This window comes from Schistocerca piceifrons, chromosome 8, assembly GCF_021461385.2.
Source record: "Schistocerca piceifrons isolate TAMUIC-IGC-003096 chromosome 8, iqSchPice1.1, whole genome shotgun sequence".
NCBI lineage: Eukaryota > Metazoa > Arthropoda > Insecta > Orthoptera > Acrididae > Schistocerca > Schistocerca piceifrons.
In genome coordinates, this window is record NC_060145.1 from 263283707 (window position 1) to 263303640 (window position 19934).

The 19934-nt window shown below is 43.5% G+C and overlaps 1 protein-coding gene across 1 annotated transcript in view; it reads left to right on the top strand.

The window, feature by feature from the left end:
* The window catches only part of LOC124712257, a 243834-nt gene that overhangs the window by 193535 nt on the left and 30365 nt on the right, over positions 1 to 19934 (top strand). Inside the window, exon 7 of the mRNA XM_047242551.1 lies at positions 5460 to 5723. Coding sequence (XP_047098507.1) covers positions 5460 to 5723 — 264 coding nt within the window. The remainder of the gene's footprint in view (positions 1 to 5459; positions 5724 to 19934) is intronic.

Below are 19934 nucleotides of genomic sequence, written 5' to 3' on the forward strand. Positions count from 1 at the left end.
GCATACGACCATCATTGGCACCAAGGCAGAAGCGACTCTCATCGCTGAAGACGACACGTCTCCATTCGTCCCTCCATTCACGCCTGTCGCGACACCACTGGAGGCGGGCTGCACGATGTTGGGGCGTGAGCGGAAGACGGCCTAACGGTGTGCGGGACCGTAGCCCAGCTTCATAGAGACGGTTGCGAATGGTCCTCGCCGATACCCCAGGAGCAACAGTGTCCCTAATTTGCTGGGAAGTGGCGGTGCGGTCCCCTACGGCACTGCGTAGGATCCTACGGTCTTGGCGTGCATCCGTGCGTCGCTGCGGTCCGGTCCCAGGTCGACGGGCACGTGCACCTTCCGCCGACCACTGGCGACAACATCGATGTACTGTGGAGACCTCACGCCCGACGTGTTGAGCAATTCGGCGGTACGTCCACCCGGCCTCCCGCATGCCCACTATACGCCCTCGCTCGAAGTCCGTCAACTGCACATACGGTTCACGTCCACGCTGTCGCGGCATGATACCAGTGTTAAAGACTGCGATGGAGCTCCGTATGCCACGGCAAACTGGCTGACACTGACGGCGGCAGTGCACAAATGCTGCGCAGCTAGCGCCATTCGACGGCCAACACCGCGGTTCCTGGTGTGTCCGCTGTGCCGTGCGTGTGATCATTGCTTGTACAGCCCTCTCGCAGTGTCCGGAGCAAGTATGGTGGGTCTGACACACCGGTGTCAGTGTGTTCTTTTTTCCATTTCCAGGAGTGTATATTCACAGCTGCGAATATGGACAATCATCAGCTGTGTACTGGCATGTCAACAATGAAAATCTGTGCCATACCAGGACTGGGCGATGGCCTTACCGTTAAACTATTAGACACGCCGCATGACCAGAGCAAACTTCCATACGTTATCAGCCTGCACTAGTACATCCATTATTTATATTCCTGTACATACGAGTCATTTTATTTGAAAGTCGCTAAACCGGTGTCGGTCAATAAATACGGTATTGCAATTCCTGTGTTGTGCAGAAGTTCTTTCGTACATGCTTGCATATAGTTTTTATTCGCTGACAATGGGCAAGCGACTTTCAATTAAAATCTCTCTCCTGAAAAGGAATGTACATAGCGGATGTACGAGTGCAGACTGTAGACACATATTTGACGACATATGGTAATTTGGGTTTGGCCAGGGGCGTGCTCGGAGAGCCTAATGATAAGGCGACTGCTTGTGATAACCGGGAAATCCGGGTTCGAGACCCGGTTCAGCACAAATTTTATTTGTCGTCATTCCATTATACACCTGACGGTTGTCCATATTCTCAGGTTGGTTGGCAGGTTGATTTGGGCGACCAAAGAGCGAGGTTATCGTATTCGGGAAGGATGGGGGAGGAAGCCGGCCATGCCCTTTCGAAGGAACCATCCCGGCATTTGACTGAAGCGATGTAGGGGAACCACGTAAAAGGTAAATCAGGATGGCCAGACGCGGATTTGAACAGTTGTCCTCCGGAATGCCCATATTCTCGACTGCGAATACATTTCACGTATAAACAATGTATTTACCAAAGCCACTATGTTACGGTATCACGCAGCTGAGTAGAATAAGAAAGGCAATCACTTCTAGAAATTCGCGTGAAACATGTACGTTTGAAATTATGATTGAAATTACGTAACTGAAAGTAGCCTGCAACACAACTCTTAGAATGGGAATGGCATGCGAACGTGCACTTTACCTTTTCATTTATGCCCTTTGCCCTGAACTGATCTTTTCTAACTGCGAGAATGTAAACTGTCAATAACTTTAAACCAAACCAAAGGTATATGAATTTACATAACACAAAAACTGAATCTGATGAAACACTATTGATGTGAAATTGGCCCAGGTAATAAAACAAAATTTGACCAATTTGAAAATAATGGTCCCTGTGATTAATGAATGCTATCCCTGAAATAATAAAATTTCCTATCTTTACCTGCACAGTGATAACACTCTTAACACTGCTCTGTGTTAGTACTTTGAATTGTATAGTTAGCAAACAACTATTGTGCAAGGCTGTTGCTTAGCGTATATTTGAGTTAAATCGAATATGACTGAGACAATAATTTCTTGAGAAAAATAGTTAATCAAACACAATTAGGAGCTGGGAACTGCTGTGGATTTGTGGTAAGTAACAATATGAAACTAACTTTAAAATTCGCATTTTGACCATTTGAAAATTAAAAATGGTCACAATTAACACACAATAAAGTGATTATACATTAACGATCAGCTTTACAAAATCATTGGATGCGACTGCTATACATTGTCTCAATCATCACGTATGAATACACACATTGCATTGGTAACAAAACAACTTTCTTTATGTTAATTACGAGGGTTGTCCAGAAGTAAGTTCCGATCGGTCGCGAAATGGAGATCACAGTGAAAACCAGGAACGTTTTGATCCGTCTGCATACCCGGAAATTATTAGAAACAGGAACGTTTTATTTGCAACAGTTAGGAACACCTTCCACCTACGTCTCTACATAGTCGCCGCTCCAACTTCGAGTTTTGTCGTAGAGTTGTATCAACTTTCCAATATCCTCGTCATAGAAAGCAGCCGCCTGTGCTTTCGGCCAGTTATCTGCACTAGTCTGCAACGTTGTCTATGGAAAAATTGTGTTTCCTTAGCCAGAGGTTCTTGTGGGCAGAGAAGAGACTCAGTGGGAGCCAATTGCGGGCTGTATTGTGGGTGATCAAACACTTCTCATCGGAAACGCTGCAGGAGCGTCTTCATTGCCCCTGCAAGGTGCGGCTGAGAATTGGCATGAAGAAGGAACTGCTCGACAGTTGTGTTATGTGGGCTGCATGACACAGGCGAAATCTCTAACCAGGCCCTCATACTTGGCGGGAGACGCTATTCCCTAAGCATCTTTACGAGCTCACTGTTCACTCAAAACTGAAAAGAGCGACGCGACGCGATCGACGGGGATACTAGAGACACTGCCCAACAAATCTGTGCAAATCTTTATCGGATTTTCTCAGTGGTTTACATTTCGCGACCGATTGGAACTTACTTTCTGGACAACCCTCGTATTTACAGTATGGTATATTGTAAATAAAAATCATTACCGCCCGTAGCGAGTAAGTATGCATCCAGCAAACATCAGATACAACACGCCTTTACACTTGAGAGTCCTCCATACAACTCGGTTTCTACTCCAACACATTACCCATCTACATCTACGTGATTACTCTGCTATTCACAAATTCACAATAAAGTGCCTGGCAGAGGGTTCAATGACCCAGCTTCATGTTGTCGCTCTACCGTTCCACTCTCGAAAGGCACGCGGGAAAAACGAGCATTTAAATTTTTCCGTGCGAGCCCTGATTTCTCTTATTTTATCGTGATAATCATTTCTCCCTATGTAGGTGGGTGCCAACAGAATGTTTTCGCAATCGGAGGAGAAAACTGGTGATTGAAATTTCATGAGAAGATCCCGTCGAAACGAACAACGCGTATGTTATAATGATTGCCACTCTAATTGATGTGTCATGTCTGTGACACTATCTCCCCTATTTCGCGATAATACAAAACGAGGTGCCAGTCCCTGTACTTTTTCGATGTCATCCGTCAGTCCCACCTGATGCGGATCCCACACCGCACAGCAGTAATCCAGAATAGGGCGGACAAGCGTGGTGTAAGCAGTCTCTTTGGTAGACCTGTTCCACCTTCCAAGTGTTCTGCCAATGAATCGCAGTGTATGGTTTGCTCTACCCACAATATTATCTATGTGATCGTTCCAAATTAGGTTGTTTACAATTGTAATTCCTAAGTATTTAGTTGAGTTTACAGCCCTCAGATTTGTGTGACTTATCGCATAATCGAAATTTAGCTGATTTCTTTTAGTACTCATGTGAATAACTCGCACTTTTCTTCATTCAGGGTCAAAAAATGGTTCAAATGGCTCTCAGGACTATGGGACTCAACATATGAGGTCATCAGTCCCCTATAACTTAGTACTACTTAAACCTAACTAACCTAAAGACGTCACACACATCCATGCCCGAGGCAGGTTTCGAACCTGCGACCGTAGCGGTCGTGCAGTTCCAGACTGAAGCGCCTGCAACCGCTCGGCCGCACCGGCCGGCTATTCAAGGTCAATTGCCACTTTCGCACCATACAGATATCTTATCTAAATCATTTTGCAAGTCGTTTTGATCATCTGAAGACTTTACAAGACGGTAAATGACAGCATCATCTGCAAACATCAAAGACGGCTACTCAGATTGTCTCCTATGTCGTTAATATAGATTAGGAACAGTAGAGGGCCTATAACACTTGCTTGGGGGACGCCGGATATTACTTCTGTTTTAGTCGATGACTTTCCGTCTATTACTACGAACTGTGACGTTTCTGACAGGAAACAACCTTGAACCAGCGATGGCTGTCGATCAGTGATACCACCACACAATCGATACTACATTTGACCATTTCTAGTTCAATATAAAATTTTCCTACAAACTTTCAGCCTGTGTATATACATTTCACATGAGAATTTTGGCCGCGCGGGATTAGCCGAGCGGTCTTGGACGCTGTAGTCATGGACTGTGCAGCTCGTCCTGGCGGAGGTTCGAGTCCTCCCTCGGGCATTGGTGTGTGTGTTTGTCCTTAGTATAATTTAGGTTACGTAGTGTGTAAGCTTAGGGACTGATGATGTAGTGACGTAACAAGACTGTTACGCTACTGGAGGTAGCCGAAGGAAAGGCACGCGTGCACACACGCCGACGGGCGTGAAGTACTGGAGCAGGCTACGTAATTAATGCTATGAAGAAAAGTACGTAGCTGGATTAATACTTATCTTTAATCAATCATTGTGGTACATCGCTCTTGACTATACACAGGAGACTTTAATTACAATCACTGTAAGGCTAATGGCACCTTGCTAGTTCGTAGCCATTAACTTAGCTGAAGGCTATTCTGTCTCTCGGCTAATGAGAGAGAAAGGCTTCGTACATCTAGTCGCTAGCTAGGTCGTCCGTACAACTGGGGCGAGTGCTTGTTCGTATCTCGAGACCTGCCTTGTGGTGGCGCTAGGTCTGCGATCACACAGTGGCGACACGCGGGTCCGACATGTACTAAATGGACCGCGGCCTATTTGAACTACCACCTAGCAAGTGTGGCGTCTGGCGGTGACACCACAGATGACATTAGCAGTTGAGTCTCATGAGATTTCACACACCTGAACATTTTTTTGAGAATCTTGAAATCAATAAAACGTTCAGCACAGATTCCAAGAGGGGGAAGGGCTCACACCCCGCCTCTCTCCCTAGCATTCCGGAAGCCTAAGATATCAATTTCAACAACCATCATTGCCGCAAAGTTATCGAAACAGCCGCCATTATGCTGTGTTTGCGACTGGGGATTCCCCAGGTGGCGACCCTGCGCTGGGGACTTCCCCCAGGGCGGCAGTGCAGGACGGCTGGCCGTGTTGCAGGTGCTGGTGGAGAACGGCTCGCTGTGGCCGGGCTGCGCGGACGGCAGCGCGCGCCACGCGTCCAGCGGCGACGCGGTGTACGTGGTGTGCGCGCCGTACGGCTCGTCCTTCCCGACGTCGACGCGCCTCGTCTACCAGCTGTGGGGGGCGACGGGCGCGGGGCCCGGCGCCATCCGCGCCCTGGGGCAGCTGCAGCTCGACGCCGCCTTCGAGGAGCCGGCCGGCGCCAACATCTGGATGGACGAGACGCGCACCGTGCTACAGGTCACTACAGTACTCACGTATGCCAGTGCCTGGCACATCCCTACCAGAAATGGGCGGTATTTAATGTCGCTGTTCAAATAATATTGTTACTGAGGCGTACCTACTGGGCAGATAGAGGAGCGGAAATGTCAAATGTTCTGTCAGTTTTCCGAAAAACTCGTTTCCAGTGTTATTGTGTTCTCGGTACTCTGTCATATGTCCCTAGACTTGTATCAAGTGCAAAACTGTGGAGACAATGTTTCAGACATACATAACTATAGGGGTGATGAATGTTTTTATACCTACCCACTCACTTTAGTGTATCAGTTAGAAGCAACATTTTCTAGCCTCTACTGAGTTCACAGTAATGGTGACTTCCGCTGAGGTGACAAAAGCGTAGTTTAGCAATATACACATATACATATATACATATACAGGGTGATTCGAAAAGAATACCACAACTATAGGAATTTAAAACTCTGCAACGACAAAAGGCAGAGCTAAGCACTATCTGTCGGCGAATTAAGGGAGCTATAAAGTTTCATTTAGCTGTACATTTGTTCGCTTGAGGCGCTGTTGACTAGGCGTCAGTGTCAGTTGATGCTAAGATGGCGACCGCTCAACAGAATGCTTTTTGTGTTATTGAGTACGGCAGAAGTGAATCGACGACAGTTGTTCAGCGTGCATTTCGAACGAAGTATGGTGTTAAACCTCCTGATAGGTGGTGTATTAAACGTTGATATAAACAGTTTACAGAGAATGGGTGTTTGTGCAAAGGGAAAAGTTGTGGACGGCCGAGAACGAGTGATGAAAATGTAGCACGCATCCAGCAAGCATTTGTTCGCAACCCAGGAAATCGACTCGCAGAGCTAGCAGAGAGCTGCAAATTCCACAATCAACTGTATGGAGAGTCCTACGAAAAAGGTTAGTTATGAAACCTTATCGTCTGAAATTGGTTCAAGCACTGTCTGCAGCTGATAAGATTAAAAGGATCGGCCGCCAGGCAGCCCGTGACAGAGCACTTCATCACTGGCCTCCAAGAAGCCCTGATCTTACCCCCTGCGATTTTTTCTTATGGGGGTATGTTAAGGATATGCTGTTTCGGCCACCTCTTCCAGCCACCATTGATGATTTGAAACGAGAAATAACAGCAGCTATCCAAACTGTTACGCCTGATATGCTACAGAGAGTGTGGAACGAGTTGGAGTATCGGGTTGATATTGCTCGAGTGTCTGGAGGGGGCCATATTGAACATCTCTGAACTTGTTTTTGAGTGAAAAAAACTTTTTTAAATACTCTTTGTAATGATGTATAACAGAAGGTTATATTACGTTTCTTTCATTAAATACACATTTGTAAAGTTGTGGTATTCTTTTTGAATCACGCTGTATACACATATACACATATACATATATACACATATACAGTATCGCGTACACAAGATATAAAAGGGCAGTACATTGCCAGAGATGTCATTTGTACTCAGGAGATTCATGTGAAAAGGTTTCCGACGTGATTATCGCCATACGATGGGAATCAACAGACTTCGAACGCGGAATGGTAGTTGGAGCTAGACGCATGGGACATTCCATTTCAGAAATCGTTACGGAATTCAATATTCCGAGATTCACAGTGTCAAGAGTGTGCCAAGAATGCCAAATTTCAGGCATTTCTTCTCACCACGGACAACGCAGTAGCCGACGGCCTTCACTTAACGATCGATATCGGCTGCCTTTGCATACACTTACCAGTGCTAACAGACAAGTATATCTGTTAGCAGTAAAATTTTGCAACCACCCACTGCTTCTACAGTAATTGTGGTTTATAATGTATGGAAGCAACACTGCTTAATAAGATTAAGGAGAGTTATGGCAAGTTAAGTCATACAATAATAATTACGGAGATGCTGAGACGCAGAGAGGCAAAACAAAAAGACTGTCACAAATAAGCTTTCAGCCAGCAATGCCTTCATCAAAAATAGACAACAGACATACACACACATTCACACAAACGCACCACACACACATGGCTGCAGTCTCTGGCCACTGAAGTAATTATCCTCCCAACCTTTTACAAAAACAAATCTCCCATGTCGTATCTTTCTAGTCTCCCACCATGTCCCAAAGTCTTACCGTCTGGCCACAGAGGAGCATTCCCCTCATAGCTCAGTACCACCCAGGACTGGAGCAACTGAATTACATTCTCTGCCAGGTTTTCGACTACCTCTCGTTGTGCCCTGAAATGAAAACTGTCCTGCTTCATCCTTCCCACGGTAGTATTCTGCTGTCCACTGAAACTACACAATATACTCTTCCATCCCTAAACAACCCTTGTTCCCAATCCCTTACCTCGTGGCTCATATCACTGTAATCGACCTAGATGCAAGACCAGTCCCATACATCCTCCCACCACCACCTACTCCAGTCCAGTCACAAACATCATCTATCGCAACAAAGGCAGGGCTACCTGTGAAACCAGTCATGTGATCTATGGTGAAACCACTGTGCTGCATTCTATGTGCACATGACGACCAACAAGCTGTCTGTCCACATGAATGGCCACCGACAAACTGTGGCCAAGAAACAAGTGGACCACCCTGTTGCCGAACACACTGCCAAACATGATATCCCTCATCTCAACGACTGGTTCACAGCCTGTGCCATATGGATCCTTCCCACAAACACCAGGTTTTCTGAATTGCACAGGTGGGAACTTTCCCTGCAGTATATCTTATGTTCCCGTAACCTCCCTGGCCTCAACTTTCGTTAGTCATTGCCTTTACCCATCCAGCCCCTTCCCTCTTCTCATTCCAGCACTACAGGGCCATCATTACACCACTGCACACAGTCTTTTTACTTCTCCCCTCTTCCACCTCTCCTCTGCCCTCTGTCTAGCCCCCCGATTGCACATAGCTGTCCTATGCTCTCTCCACTCCATCTCTTCACTGTCCCCACCCCCAACCTACTATCGCTCCCCCTCCATGCCCCAGCCTCCTCCTTACCCCCACCCAGTCCTGCTGCTCACTGTGTGGCTTCAGTTGCCAGCGACTACAGACATGTGTGTGCGAGTTGTGTTTGCATGTGTGTGTGTGTGGGGGGGGGGGGTGCGTGTATCTGTCATCTATTTCTGATGAAGGCCTTGCTGGCTGAAAGCTTATTTGTGACAATCTTTTTGTTGTGCCTAGCTGCGACTCAGCATCTCTGCTACATGGTGAATGGCAAATTTTCGTTTCATAATATTGTTACATTCCATCCTGGATTTTCCATTTTTTGTTTAATTGCTTATTTGATATTTATGGTGGCGTTTCGCAAAATTTGCCTGAGTAAATCCTCAAAAACAAGTTACAGTAGTTAAATTTATCTTTTTGATTATACTCTGCATACATGGAAGCATGGACTCTTGTGAAATTGCATTTAGCTACTTAAATTAACTATTAAGTAGATATTTGAGGCAGAAGCTACTAAACAAAAGACTGGATAAGTGGCTCAGTTTCTGTAGAGAACAAACAAAGATCTTGTCTTTTGGAAATATTAGGTTTATTTCTTTGGTCTTACTATGCAAGCACTAAAGCTTGATTTCACAAGATACGTATAAGGTAGGGATAGGTATCAATAAACTGAACATCGTTTTCTACATATTTAATATAAAACAGGCATTGTATATTTTGCGATAGGGCTTTATACCCACAACTATCGAATATTTGTTTGCTTTCCTCATCATATCCGATTTGTATCAGGTTCTTCCGTATTTCGGTTTAAAAGAAATTTCATCCATTCATTCACGATCAGTTTCAAAATACCTTCAAATCGTTTTTCCATGTACAGTCTAAATTCGTTGAAGCGGCCACGGAGCTGTCACTGTCTTATGGAGTTACATGTACTTGTAGTATCTATTTGAACAGTATTTCCTCCCGTAAAGTATTCAATCAAAATAACGGACATATACCAACAACAAAGTATTTTTTTCTGCAATGCTATCTTGTCCAGTGGTATGAAAATTGAACAGTTTTGAAGAACACATACGATGTTTTCTTTTTTTAGTATTAACCGCGATTTCTTAAATTCGTCACTTTACAGTGCTCTCTTATGTAGTCAACGTTTTTCAAATTTCAGGTATATCATGATGCATTAGTGTTGAGACATAACACAAAAAAGATGCATCATGAAGAATTACCCGAATGAGCTGGAAATTGGTAGATATGATGTGCAGGCATACAGATGTCTAGAATTTCAAAAATATGTTATGATTTATTTAAGGGAAAAAACTTCACAAACTGAACAGGTCAATAATGTGTCGTTCGACCTCTGGCCGTTTTGCAAGCACTTATTCGGCTTCAATAAATTGCTAGAGTTGTTGGATGGTCTCCTGAGGTATATGGTGCCAAATTCTGTCCTACTGCCGCGTTAGATCAGCAATATCAGAATGTGGTTGGAGGGACCTGCCCATAATGCTCCAAATGTTCACAATTGGGAGGAGATTCATTCGACGACGTTGCTGGCAGGCACAAAGAAAATCAGTAGATGTCTAGAATTTCAAAAATATTTTATGATTTATTTAAGGGAAAAAACTTCACAAACTGAACAGGTCAATAATGTGTCGTTCGACCTCTGGCCGTTTTGCAAGCACTTATTCGGCTTCAATAAATTGCTAGAGTTGTTTGATGGTCTACTGAGGTATATGGTGCCAAATTCTGTCCTACTGGCGCGTTAGATCAGCAATATCAGAATGTGGTTGGAGGGACCTGCCCATAATGCTCCAAATGTTCACAACTGGGAGGAGATTCATTCGACGACGTTGCTGGCAGGTACAAAGAAAAGCAGTAGAAACTGTGGCAGTGTGCGGACGGGTATTATCTTGCTGAAATGCTAGCCTAGGATGGCTTGCTTTCCACAAAAAGCAACAAAACACCGTCGATCTACCGCTTTGCTCTAAGGGTGCCACGGATGACAAAAAGAAGTCTTGCTATAAAGTGAAATGGTGCACCAGACCATCATTGCTGGTTGTTGGTCCGTATAGCGGCGACAGTCTGGTTGGTATCCCACCGCTGTGCAGGGCCTTTCCAGACTCGTCTTCGCAGGTCTGCGTGACTCAGTCCGAAGTAGAACTCTCTTGCTCCATTCAATGAGATAGCAGGTCGAAGACGTGTCTGGAGACAAAAATACGCATTTTGTTGAAGTTGTAAATACGGATTTAAAATACCTTCAATAATTACAAAGCAACTACGGGTAATATGGTCGTACGAGTGAATGCTTTAATAACTATAGAAGATGTAAAATATTTAAAGGCAATAATAATAATAATAATAATAATAATAATAAGTGAACTACATCAGTACTTAGTACATCGTGTATACATAAAGTCCAAGAAATTTGAGTAGTCCGAAAATTTGAGGACAACTTACATCATGTGTTGAGTTTAAAAACTGTAACGGCAACATATTTAGCAACATCATAATTTATATGACGTAAAGTCAGAGTATTGCACTCACCTTTATCAGAATTACACTTAGTACTACTAGTAGGAACATATGTCTGAAGCTATGTGACCGTCTAAATGTGGGGAATGCTTTATGTTTCAGTGGTTACATTCCACGTTCTGGAAGTAAGTCTTCGTGGCACTTTCTTTTCTTTCCCTTACTTAGTTTTCTGTGGCTTTCCGGTTTCACCCTGGACTAACAAACCATGCCGCGTTTGTTGTTGATGGCTGGCACGGTGAGACTGGGAATGTCCACCTTTTCCGGATTCGAAAGGTCCGAAGCCTATCCACGTCATCTTGTCGTCACATAAGCAACTGAAAATTATTGTGTGGTAAATAAACAATTCATAAAAGACTGAAATTTTTGAGCAATTTTCTTGCGTATTCAAAACTTGATCTTAGATTTTCAGGTTTGTAACGTTTCCGAAGTTATGGAGAATTTAATGTTATGATTCATGCTTTAGTAATATTAATTCATATAGGGCGTTTGGGTTACAGTTGTATGATTAAAAATCATGATCGCTTGTCCTCTTGCATCACTGGAATAAAAGTTACTTTTCGAAACAGTCGTTTAATTTAATTTTAATGTTGCACAACTGATTCTGTTATTATTGATGCAGTTTTTAAATTAGCCATATGAGTAGGTCGTGAAGGAAACCTGTAATTTAATAAATTTAATGAAAGTCTTTAGTCTCGAAATTCATCGTAGCAGAATATGGAATGAGGAATGAAACTGGCTTCAAGATTGGATATACGGATTTCTAACAGCAATTGTAAAATACTTGTACAATATCAGAAGGTTTGTATGGTATATGTAGAATCAGCAAGCAGTAAGAAATGTTGAGCTATTGTTACAAAAACTTCTTACGTGTGAGAAAAAAAAATGGAATTCACTTGAAATAAATTTAGGTTAGGGTCAAAGAGTTTACTGTTAGGTGCTGCGATCAGCTTAGTTACGATAACAATTAATTGATTATGAATTTTTATCTCAGACTGACTCGTTCCGTATTCCATTGTTTTAAGAGCTAATTTTTTCCGATTGACGATTGTACCTTCACGCTGAGGTTTTGATAAGTTATTGCCAGGTAGGACACATGCAACAAATACGGAAACGCACATCACTTTCATAAATGACACTTCACTCACTTATCCGGAAAACCTTAATCGGAACTGACAATGGGCGTCAAAGCCCAAGCTCTTTTTATGTTTGGTTCTTTGTTTCTTTGCAACTGAGTGATGGAGCTACGTGTCGCCGTTGACTTTGATGTAAGAGGTTTTCAAACTGGGCGACATTGCCAGAAGTGGAATACCGAGTACAGGTAGATAAAGTTTGGGGAAGTTGAAACCAACATTAAAGGCAACTGGCGTAACGTGAGACCATCAATTCCGACCACTGACACGAATCGTTACTTACTGGTCGTGATGATTTCTCTGACAGATGAGATGCAAATCGTGAGATTGTTGTAGGCATACAAAACAATGGTCATATGGAAAGCTTGGAGTGTCGGGAAAGTGTGTGCGCACTTGATAGTTAATACCTGACATGAGAGAGAATGACATAAGTGAAGTGATGCGACTGCAGTGATCGACAACAGTTTTTCCGGTTTGTTGACGGAAGACAAAACATAGGTGTACAGGGTAGGCCTGATGTCCTTGCAATTGTCACTATTTATTTTCCATAAGCTGTAGACTTACAAATTTTGGTTTTTGAGAAATGAAAGAAAAAAATCACGAAGTTTTCATTTCGATGTCAATAAACTTCAACATGTGCGTCCTTTGTTTCTCGAAGAATGTCTAATCGATATTCCATTTCACGCCATACGTTTACCAACTTTCCTTCTGTAACGCCGACAACAGCATCTGTTATCGTTCTTCTTAATGTATTTGTCCTTTACGAAGCCCCACAAAAAGGAATCTAACGGCGCCCAGTCTGGTAGTCTTGTTGGCCAGACAGAGGGACCATCATGCCCAATACACCTGTCAGGATATTTTTAACTAATAACATTTATAATATGCGATCCTCAGTGCGGTGGTGTACCATATCAACCATCTTGACGAAAAATCACATCAGGCTACAAGTCTCTTAGTTGCGGTTCCACAAATCTGCTAGTATATCCGGACAGACGTTAGCTGCTACTGATTTTTTGACAAAAAAGGAAGAGCCAGTGACTGTGCTGTGCATTAAAATGCACCACACGTTCATTTCAGGGGAATTCCTAACTTGATCTAAGGCAACATGTGGATTTTCCGAACCTCATAGCCTCGAACTGTGCTTGTTAGGTTTTCCTGATATGTGGAAAATAGCCTCATCTGAAAAACTAATTCGTTGAAGGCATTCATTGATGGTGTCGATTCGTGCTAATATCTCAGTCAGAAAAGCTCCCCGACAAGTTCTGTCATCGGGTTATTACGCGTGTCTTACCTGGACTTACATACATGCAGGTGCAATCTGTTGTGTAGAATTCATCCCACTGTGGTTCTAGGAATCCGCAATTCACGAGATGCGAGTCGTGTAGATTTGGGAGTGCTTGTGAGAACACCAGCTGCACAGCTCCACATGACGTTCGTTGACTGAAGGCTGCCATGCTCACGAAAGATCCAACATGCTACCGGTCTGTTTAAACTTCATATATCACACAACAATACTCATTGTACCAGGTGCTTCTCTTCCACATTGTCTTCGAAAATTTCGCTGTACATTAATCCGAGTTTTTGTCTCGTGATACCATAGAACACACTGCGCCTTCTTCTTACGTGACGCCATTTTACAACAACAGCGATTGTAATGCTCTCTTCTCTGTTTCTACCTGCAACAAAGGTATACAAACAAACTTGATTTGTTCTTTCATTTGTCATTAACCACAAATTCGTATGTTCTATAGTTTTTGTAAAGTAAATATTGATAATTGTATAAAGGCTTAGGCCGACCCTGCATATTTTACTGTGAATGTAGTGAGTGAATTCAACCCAAGCATCCCTGGTAGCAGGAAAATGTTTTCCTGCTATAGGTCCTTAGTGACTGATGATTTGCGTTGTTACAAATAAACATTTGTTTAAAATCTTAATTTTCCTTCAGTGTCATTTCTTTGTGGTGACTAGTTTTGGACAATCGCGTCGATTTGAAAACCATGACCTACAAAGGATTTTATGGTGTTAACAAATAAAAGATAACAATTTTCCTCCATGAGCGTGCGTACAAGTCTAACGTTACATACAGTATCACAAACTTTTTGTATTAACATTTTTACATCTATTCAGTACCTGTTTTTACGTACCTTAGACGTTAGTAATTGTTTCCAATAGAATGCAGCAAACTGAAGCGCTGTGCTATCCTAGTCACACTTCATTTTGATGCATTCGACTGGAAATAATTGATATTGTGTGCTCGTATGAGGTTTATAATGTTGTATCTAATGGTTAATGGTAAGCAGTAACGCATGTTTGGTTACTCACATATACATTGATGGGAGCTGTATGATTACACCTACCTCTAAACTATGTAAAAGCCTATATTGCACAAATGTAAAAGTAATAAGGGTTTGTAATACTTTATGTAACGTTCGACTTGTATGTACACTCATGGAGATAATTTGTAATTTTGCCTTGTTTACACCATAAAATCTTTTGTAGGCTATGGTCTGAAAATGGATGCGATTGTCAGAAAATAGTCACTACAAAGAAATGCATATTATCGCCGCTGTGACGGAAGCTGAAAGAAAATATTTTAATAACCCAAGTTGCTGGTCCTATAGTTTATCTGTAAGTGAGAACTCCGTAGTGCGGCACTATAAAGAAACGTGGCAAAACAATAAGAAATAACAAATTACATTTGTTACGAGTTTATTAAAAATGGTACTTAACTTTGGAACAACTGGATGTATGTCCTAAACCTAACACAATGAAATCTCTTAACTGTTGTATTTTGGTAGTCTAGGATATTGCCAGTATGACTGAATGTCATATTTAGTCAACAGCGTACTGTACTCAGTGAGATGCAGCCAGTGACCTAGACTAACTGAACTAAACTGTCTAACTGCTGGTTCCGAATCTTCTGAGCGTCCACAGCATGTGGTGTTTTGGTGGCTCTTTGTTGAAAAATTTCCGTGTCCGCCGATACAAGGCGGAAGAAATATAGTCTACGGTTGGCAGCTTTCGATATTGGCTGCGAATGGACCTCAGACACGCCATGCTAGTGGCTGTCTCTGTGTGCTGGTGGCCTCTAACGGCGTTTGTTATGTACCTGTTGCCAGGTAAACAATATAAACGACGGGAAAAAAATTAGCACATGCTTTTAGAGGTTTCCAATTCACTCAAGATTTATTGAGATTTATTGTTGCAGCGGTGTATGTGGAGTATATGAAATGATTACATTTAAAGATCAATAGCACAAGCGGTTCTGAGGTACCAGGTAAAAACCCATGCTGAAACACCTACATTAGTACGCGGTCTAGCCTACACAGGTGGCAATGCAGGCGCTAACTCGGTCATCCAGTCAGTGGTACACGTGACGGATACTGTCTTCTGATACGTTATGCTACACCTGTCTGGCCTATTCACGTAGTTATGTAAGAGATGTTGGTTAACATGTCGCATGTGTCGCTTCTCGTCTCACCATATCCCACACGTGCTTCATTGGAGCCAAGTGCGGAGACAGGGAAGTTGACGGACGTCTTGCGGAACACATTGAGTTTCACGGGCAGTGTATGGGCGAGCATATCTGTTGGAACAACACATCACCTTCCTGTTGCAAGAATGGCAAAAGAAACAAAAGAACGAGTCTAACAACATTGTGCACGTACCGATTGCTAGTTAGCTTACGCTCCAGAAACACCGTAAGGCCAGGGGAGAGGCCAGTATGTCTTGGACGAATGCAATCTACGAGACAGTGCTCATCAGGTCTATGTCATACGAGCAAACAACCATCACCTGCTTGGAAGCAGAATTTGCTTTCATCACTGAAGACTACGGCGCGTGAGTACATCTTTCAAGTAATACTCTGACAGCACCAGTCGAGCACTGCACGTCGATGCTGTGGCCTGAATGGCAGATGGGCTAGAGTTGTGCGTGCCCGTAGTCCCACTACTAATAGACTGTTCGAAACAGTTTGGTTGACAAGTCTGGGCTCAAATGTCCTCTTATCTGTGCTATGGTTCAAATGGCTCTGAGCACTATGGGACTTAACATCAGAGGTCATCAGTCCCCTAGAACTTAGAACTACTTAAACCTAACTGACCTAAGGACATCACACACATCCATGCCCGAGGCAGGATTCAAACCTGCGACCGTAGCGGTTCCAGACTAAAGCGCCTAGAACCGCTCGGCCACTCCGGCCGGCTATCTGTGCTATGATATCCCCCACTTACAATATACTCGTAGCATTACTGGCGGGCGTTTGTGCTGCGTGGACGTCCAGAACCTCGTGTACGAGTGTGAGAATGTTCACGTGACCACTGACACTAGCATCGTTGCCAACGGACGGAGCACATCCGACTTATGTGGAACTTCCCCGAAAGGACCATTCCGCCACTCAGAAGGTCACAGTGTGACTGACCGCTTTGAAGCTCATTCAATTGGTTGTAGGGAGCACGAGTGCATCTCCGTGGCATGATCGACTGCTTGCTTCAGTCGCCTGCGCCAGACTGAGCCTTCTGGCTGTGAGCATTCCTTATTGAAGAGTATACGCAGGTGGCGGTCTGGTCGTTATACCACCACTAGTCTGCCTGTTGGTGGACGACATTGAAACCGTTATCAGTACTTCTAATATCTCCCCGGTGGCATATGTTGTCATCGGATCAAAATCGACGTCGTCTTTTCAAGTATACTGTCTTTCCGAGAGCTAAGTGATTTAAGAGATAGCGAACGCAAAGGAAAATAGTAGGCACTCTAGAAGAATAGAAAGGAGAGATGATGATGAATGGATAGTTCCTTACTTTTTTGTACGTTGTGGTAGTTTCTAATCAGGGTCTCAGTTGTGAGAATCTGTGGTAGGTAGCGGGGGAAGCCGGTAGACATGAGCTGGTCTGATTGTATCAGTAATCATGCACATCATGTTGCTGAGCGGTGCATCAATGAGGCTGGTATGACAGCTATTACACCACACTGAAGCACAATACTCTGAGGCCGAGGATACCAGTGCAAGAGTCTCTATTGAAGCCACCCCAGGTTGTGCCACACAGCCTCTGAATGATGTTGTTGCATGATTTTATCTTAACTGTTGTATTTTATGGATTTTGCTTACAAAACGGACAGCAATCAAATGTGATGCCAAGATACTTGGTGCACTTGTTGTGACGGAGAATATAGCCATCAAATTGCACCTTCAGCACTGTGTTAGCTTGTTTGTTGTCTGGGTGAACAACACAAACCTCGCTCTTAGTGCTACTGGGCTTCCCCCCCCCCCCCCCCCCCCCGTCCCCATTTTCTGAAATATGAGTTAAGAGCCGCTAAGTCCTCTGTTACTGTTCCCTCTGACTGACCAAGCTCTTTGATTGACAAGCCAGAGCCATACCGTCTACCGTCTGCTTGCTTGAAGATGTTTTTGGAAGGTCATAAATATAAAGACTGAACAGGAGAGGATACTGATAGGCTGAAAGTGACCGTGAATAAGGTAACATCCGAGTTTTTTTTTTCAGGGAGGATTCGGGACGTGGGTTAAGCGATGATGCAAATACATATTTTGATGAAGACTGTGGTGAGTGCCAACTCTGTCTAGAAGATGTAACTCCAACCACTTGCTTTGCTTGCACTATATTGATGAGTAAACAAGTTTAACTAGGAACCGGGAAAAACCGTTTCATTTTGTGGCCAACTTCGCGTATTTTGTTCAATAATCGCTATTATTTTTACCAATTTAGGAGTTACTTTCTGCCGATTTACGTATTACGAGGACGAGTCAAATGAAAACCATAAATATTTTTTTAAATATTTATTGTGCAGAAGTGGTACAAAGCTGTGTTACTTTTCAACATAACCTCCCCCACGCTCAATGCAACTCCTCCAGCGCTTACAAAGTGCATAAATTCCCTTAGAAAAAAATTCTTTTGTTAGTCCGCGCAACCACTCATGCACCGCGTGGCGTACCTCTTCATCAGAACGGAACTTCTTTCCTCCCGTTGGGTCTTTGAGTGGTCCAAACATATGGAAATTACTTGGGGCAAGATCTGGTGAGTATGGTAGATAAGGAAGACACTCAGAATGCAGATCTGTGATTGTTGCAACTGTTGTACAGGCAGTGTGGGGCCTTGCATTGTCATGTTGCAACAGGACACCTGCTGACAGCAGTCCAAGTCGCTTTGATTTGATTGCAGGCCGCAGGTAATTTTTTAGGAGATCTGTGTATGATGCACTGGTGACAGTGGTCCCTCTACGCATGTAATGCTCCAGAATGACGCCTTTTTCGTCCCAAAAGAGAGTCAGCATAACCTTCTCTGCTGATGGTTCTGTTCGAAACTTCTACGGTTTTGGTGATGAAGAATGGTGCCATTCCTTGCTCGCTCTCTTCGTTTCCAATTGGTGGAAGTGAATCCAGGTTTCGTCCCCAGTAACGATTCTTGCGAGGAAGCCATCACCTTCTCGTTCAAAGCGCCGAAGAAGTTCTTCACAAGCATCAACACGTCGTTCTCTCATTTCAGGAGTCAGCTGCCGTGGCACCCATCTTGCAGACACTTTGTGAAACTGGAGCACATCATGCACAATGTGGTGTGCTCACTCATGGCTAATCTCTAAACATGCTGCAATGTCATTCAGTGTCACTCGGCGGTTTTCCTTCACTATGGCTTCAACTGCTGCAATGTTCTGTGCAGTCACAACTCGTTGTGACTGACCTGGACGAGGAGCATCTTCCACTGAAGTCACACCATTTGCGAACCTCCTACTCCATTTGTAGACTTGCTGCTGTGACAAACAGGCATCACCGTACTGAACCTTCATTCGTCGATGAATTTCAATATATTTCACACCTTCGCTACGCAAAAACCGAATAACAGAACGCTGTTCTTCCCTGGTGCAAGTCACAAGTGGCTCGGCCGTCTTTATACTGATACTGCGGCGTTATATGTACATCTGCACTACGCTGCCACCTACAGGCCATTCTGCACGCTGTTTGTAGCACGCTTACCAACTCACAGGATAACGGCGTGAAATTTCGATTTGTTTTTACAAATTTAAGGTTTTCATTTGACTCACCCTCGTATTTTTCAAGCGCTTTCTTTAGGCATGTTGTATTTCATAGTTTTTCAGTTTTGGATCGAATGCTGAAGTATATCAATCGATTCGTTTTAGTTATTGACATCAAACATGTGAGTACTTATAATTATTGAAAGAGAAACCTATAAGTTAAGCCTATTAAACCTAATGAATTAAAGAACAAATAATTTTGCAACCAACACTGTCGTAAGCTGCAAGTCCGCTTCTGAGACACTGGGCACCCAAACCTCTACACTTCACTATAATACGAAAACTGCTGCTTCGGTTCTGCTGTGTGCCCATAATTAAAGTTCAGATTTCAAAACGTCGTAGAAATAGAACCATTGCTCAGACTGACGCCAAATTTGAACACCATATTACTGAAGATGGGTAAAAATTAAAAATTAACGAAGATTTTGTCAACAGATGGCGCCGTCAGCGTCTTAATTATGGGTCAGCTACAAATGACAGATGAATTGCAGTGCAACTCCTGTGGCTGTAGTTGCACATTACACCATCCGTACAGTTCAATGTGCATGACTGTACAAGTTCGGCAGTCAAAAGTTGTAGCAC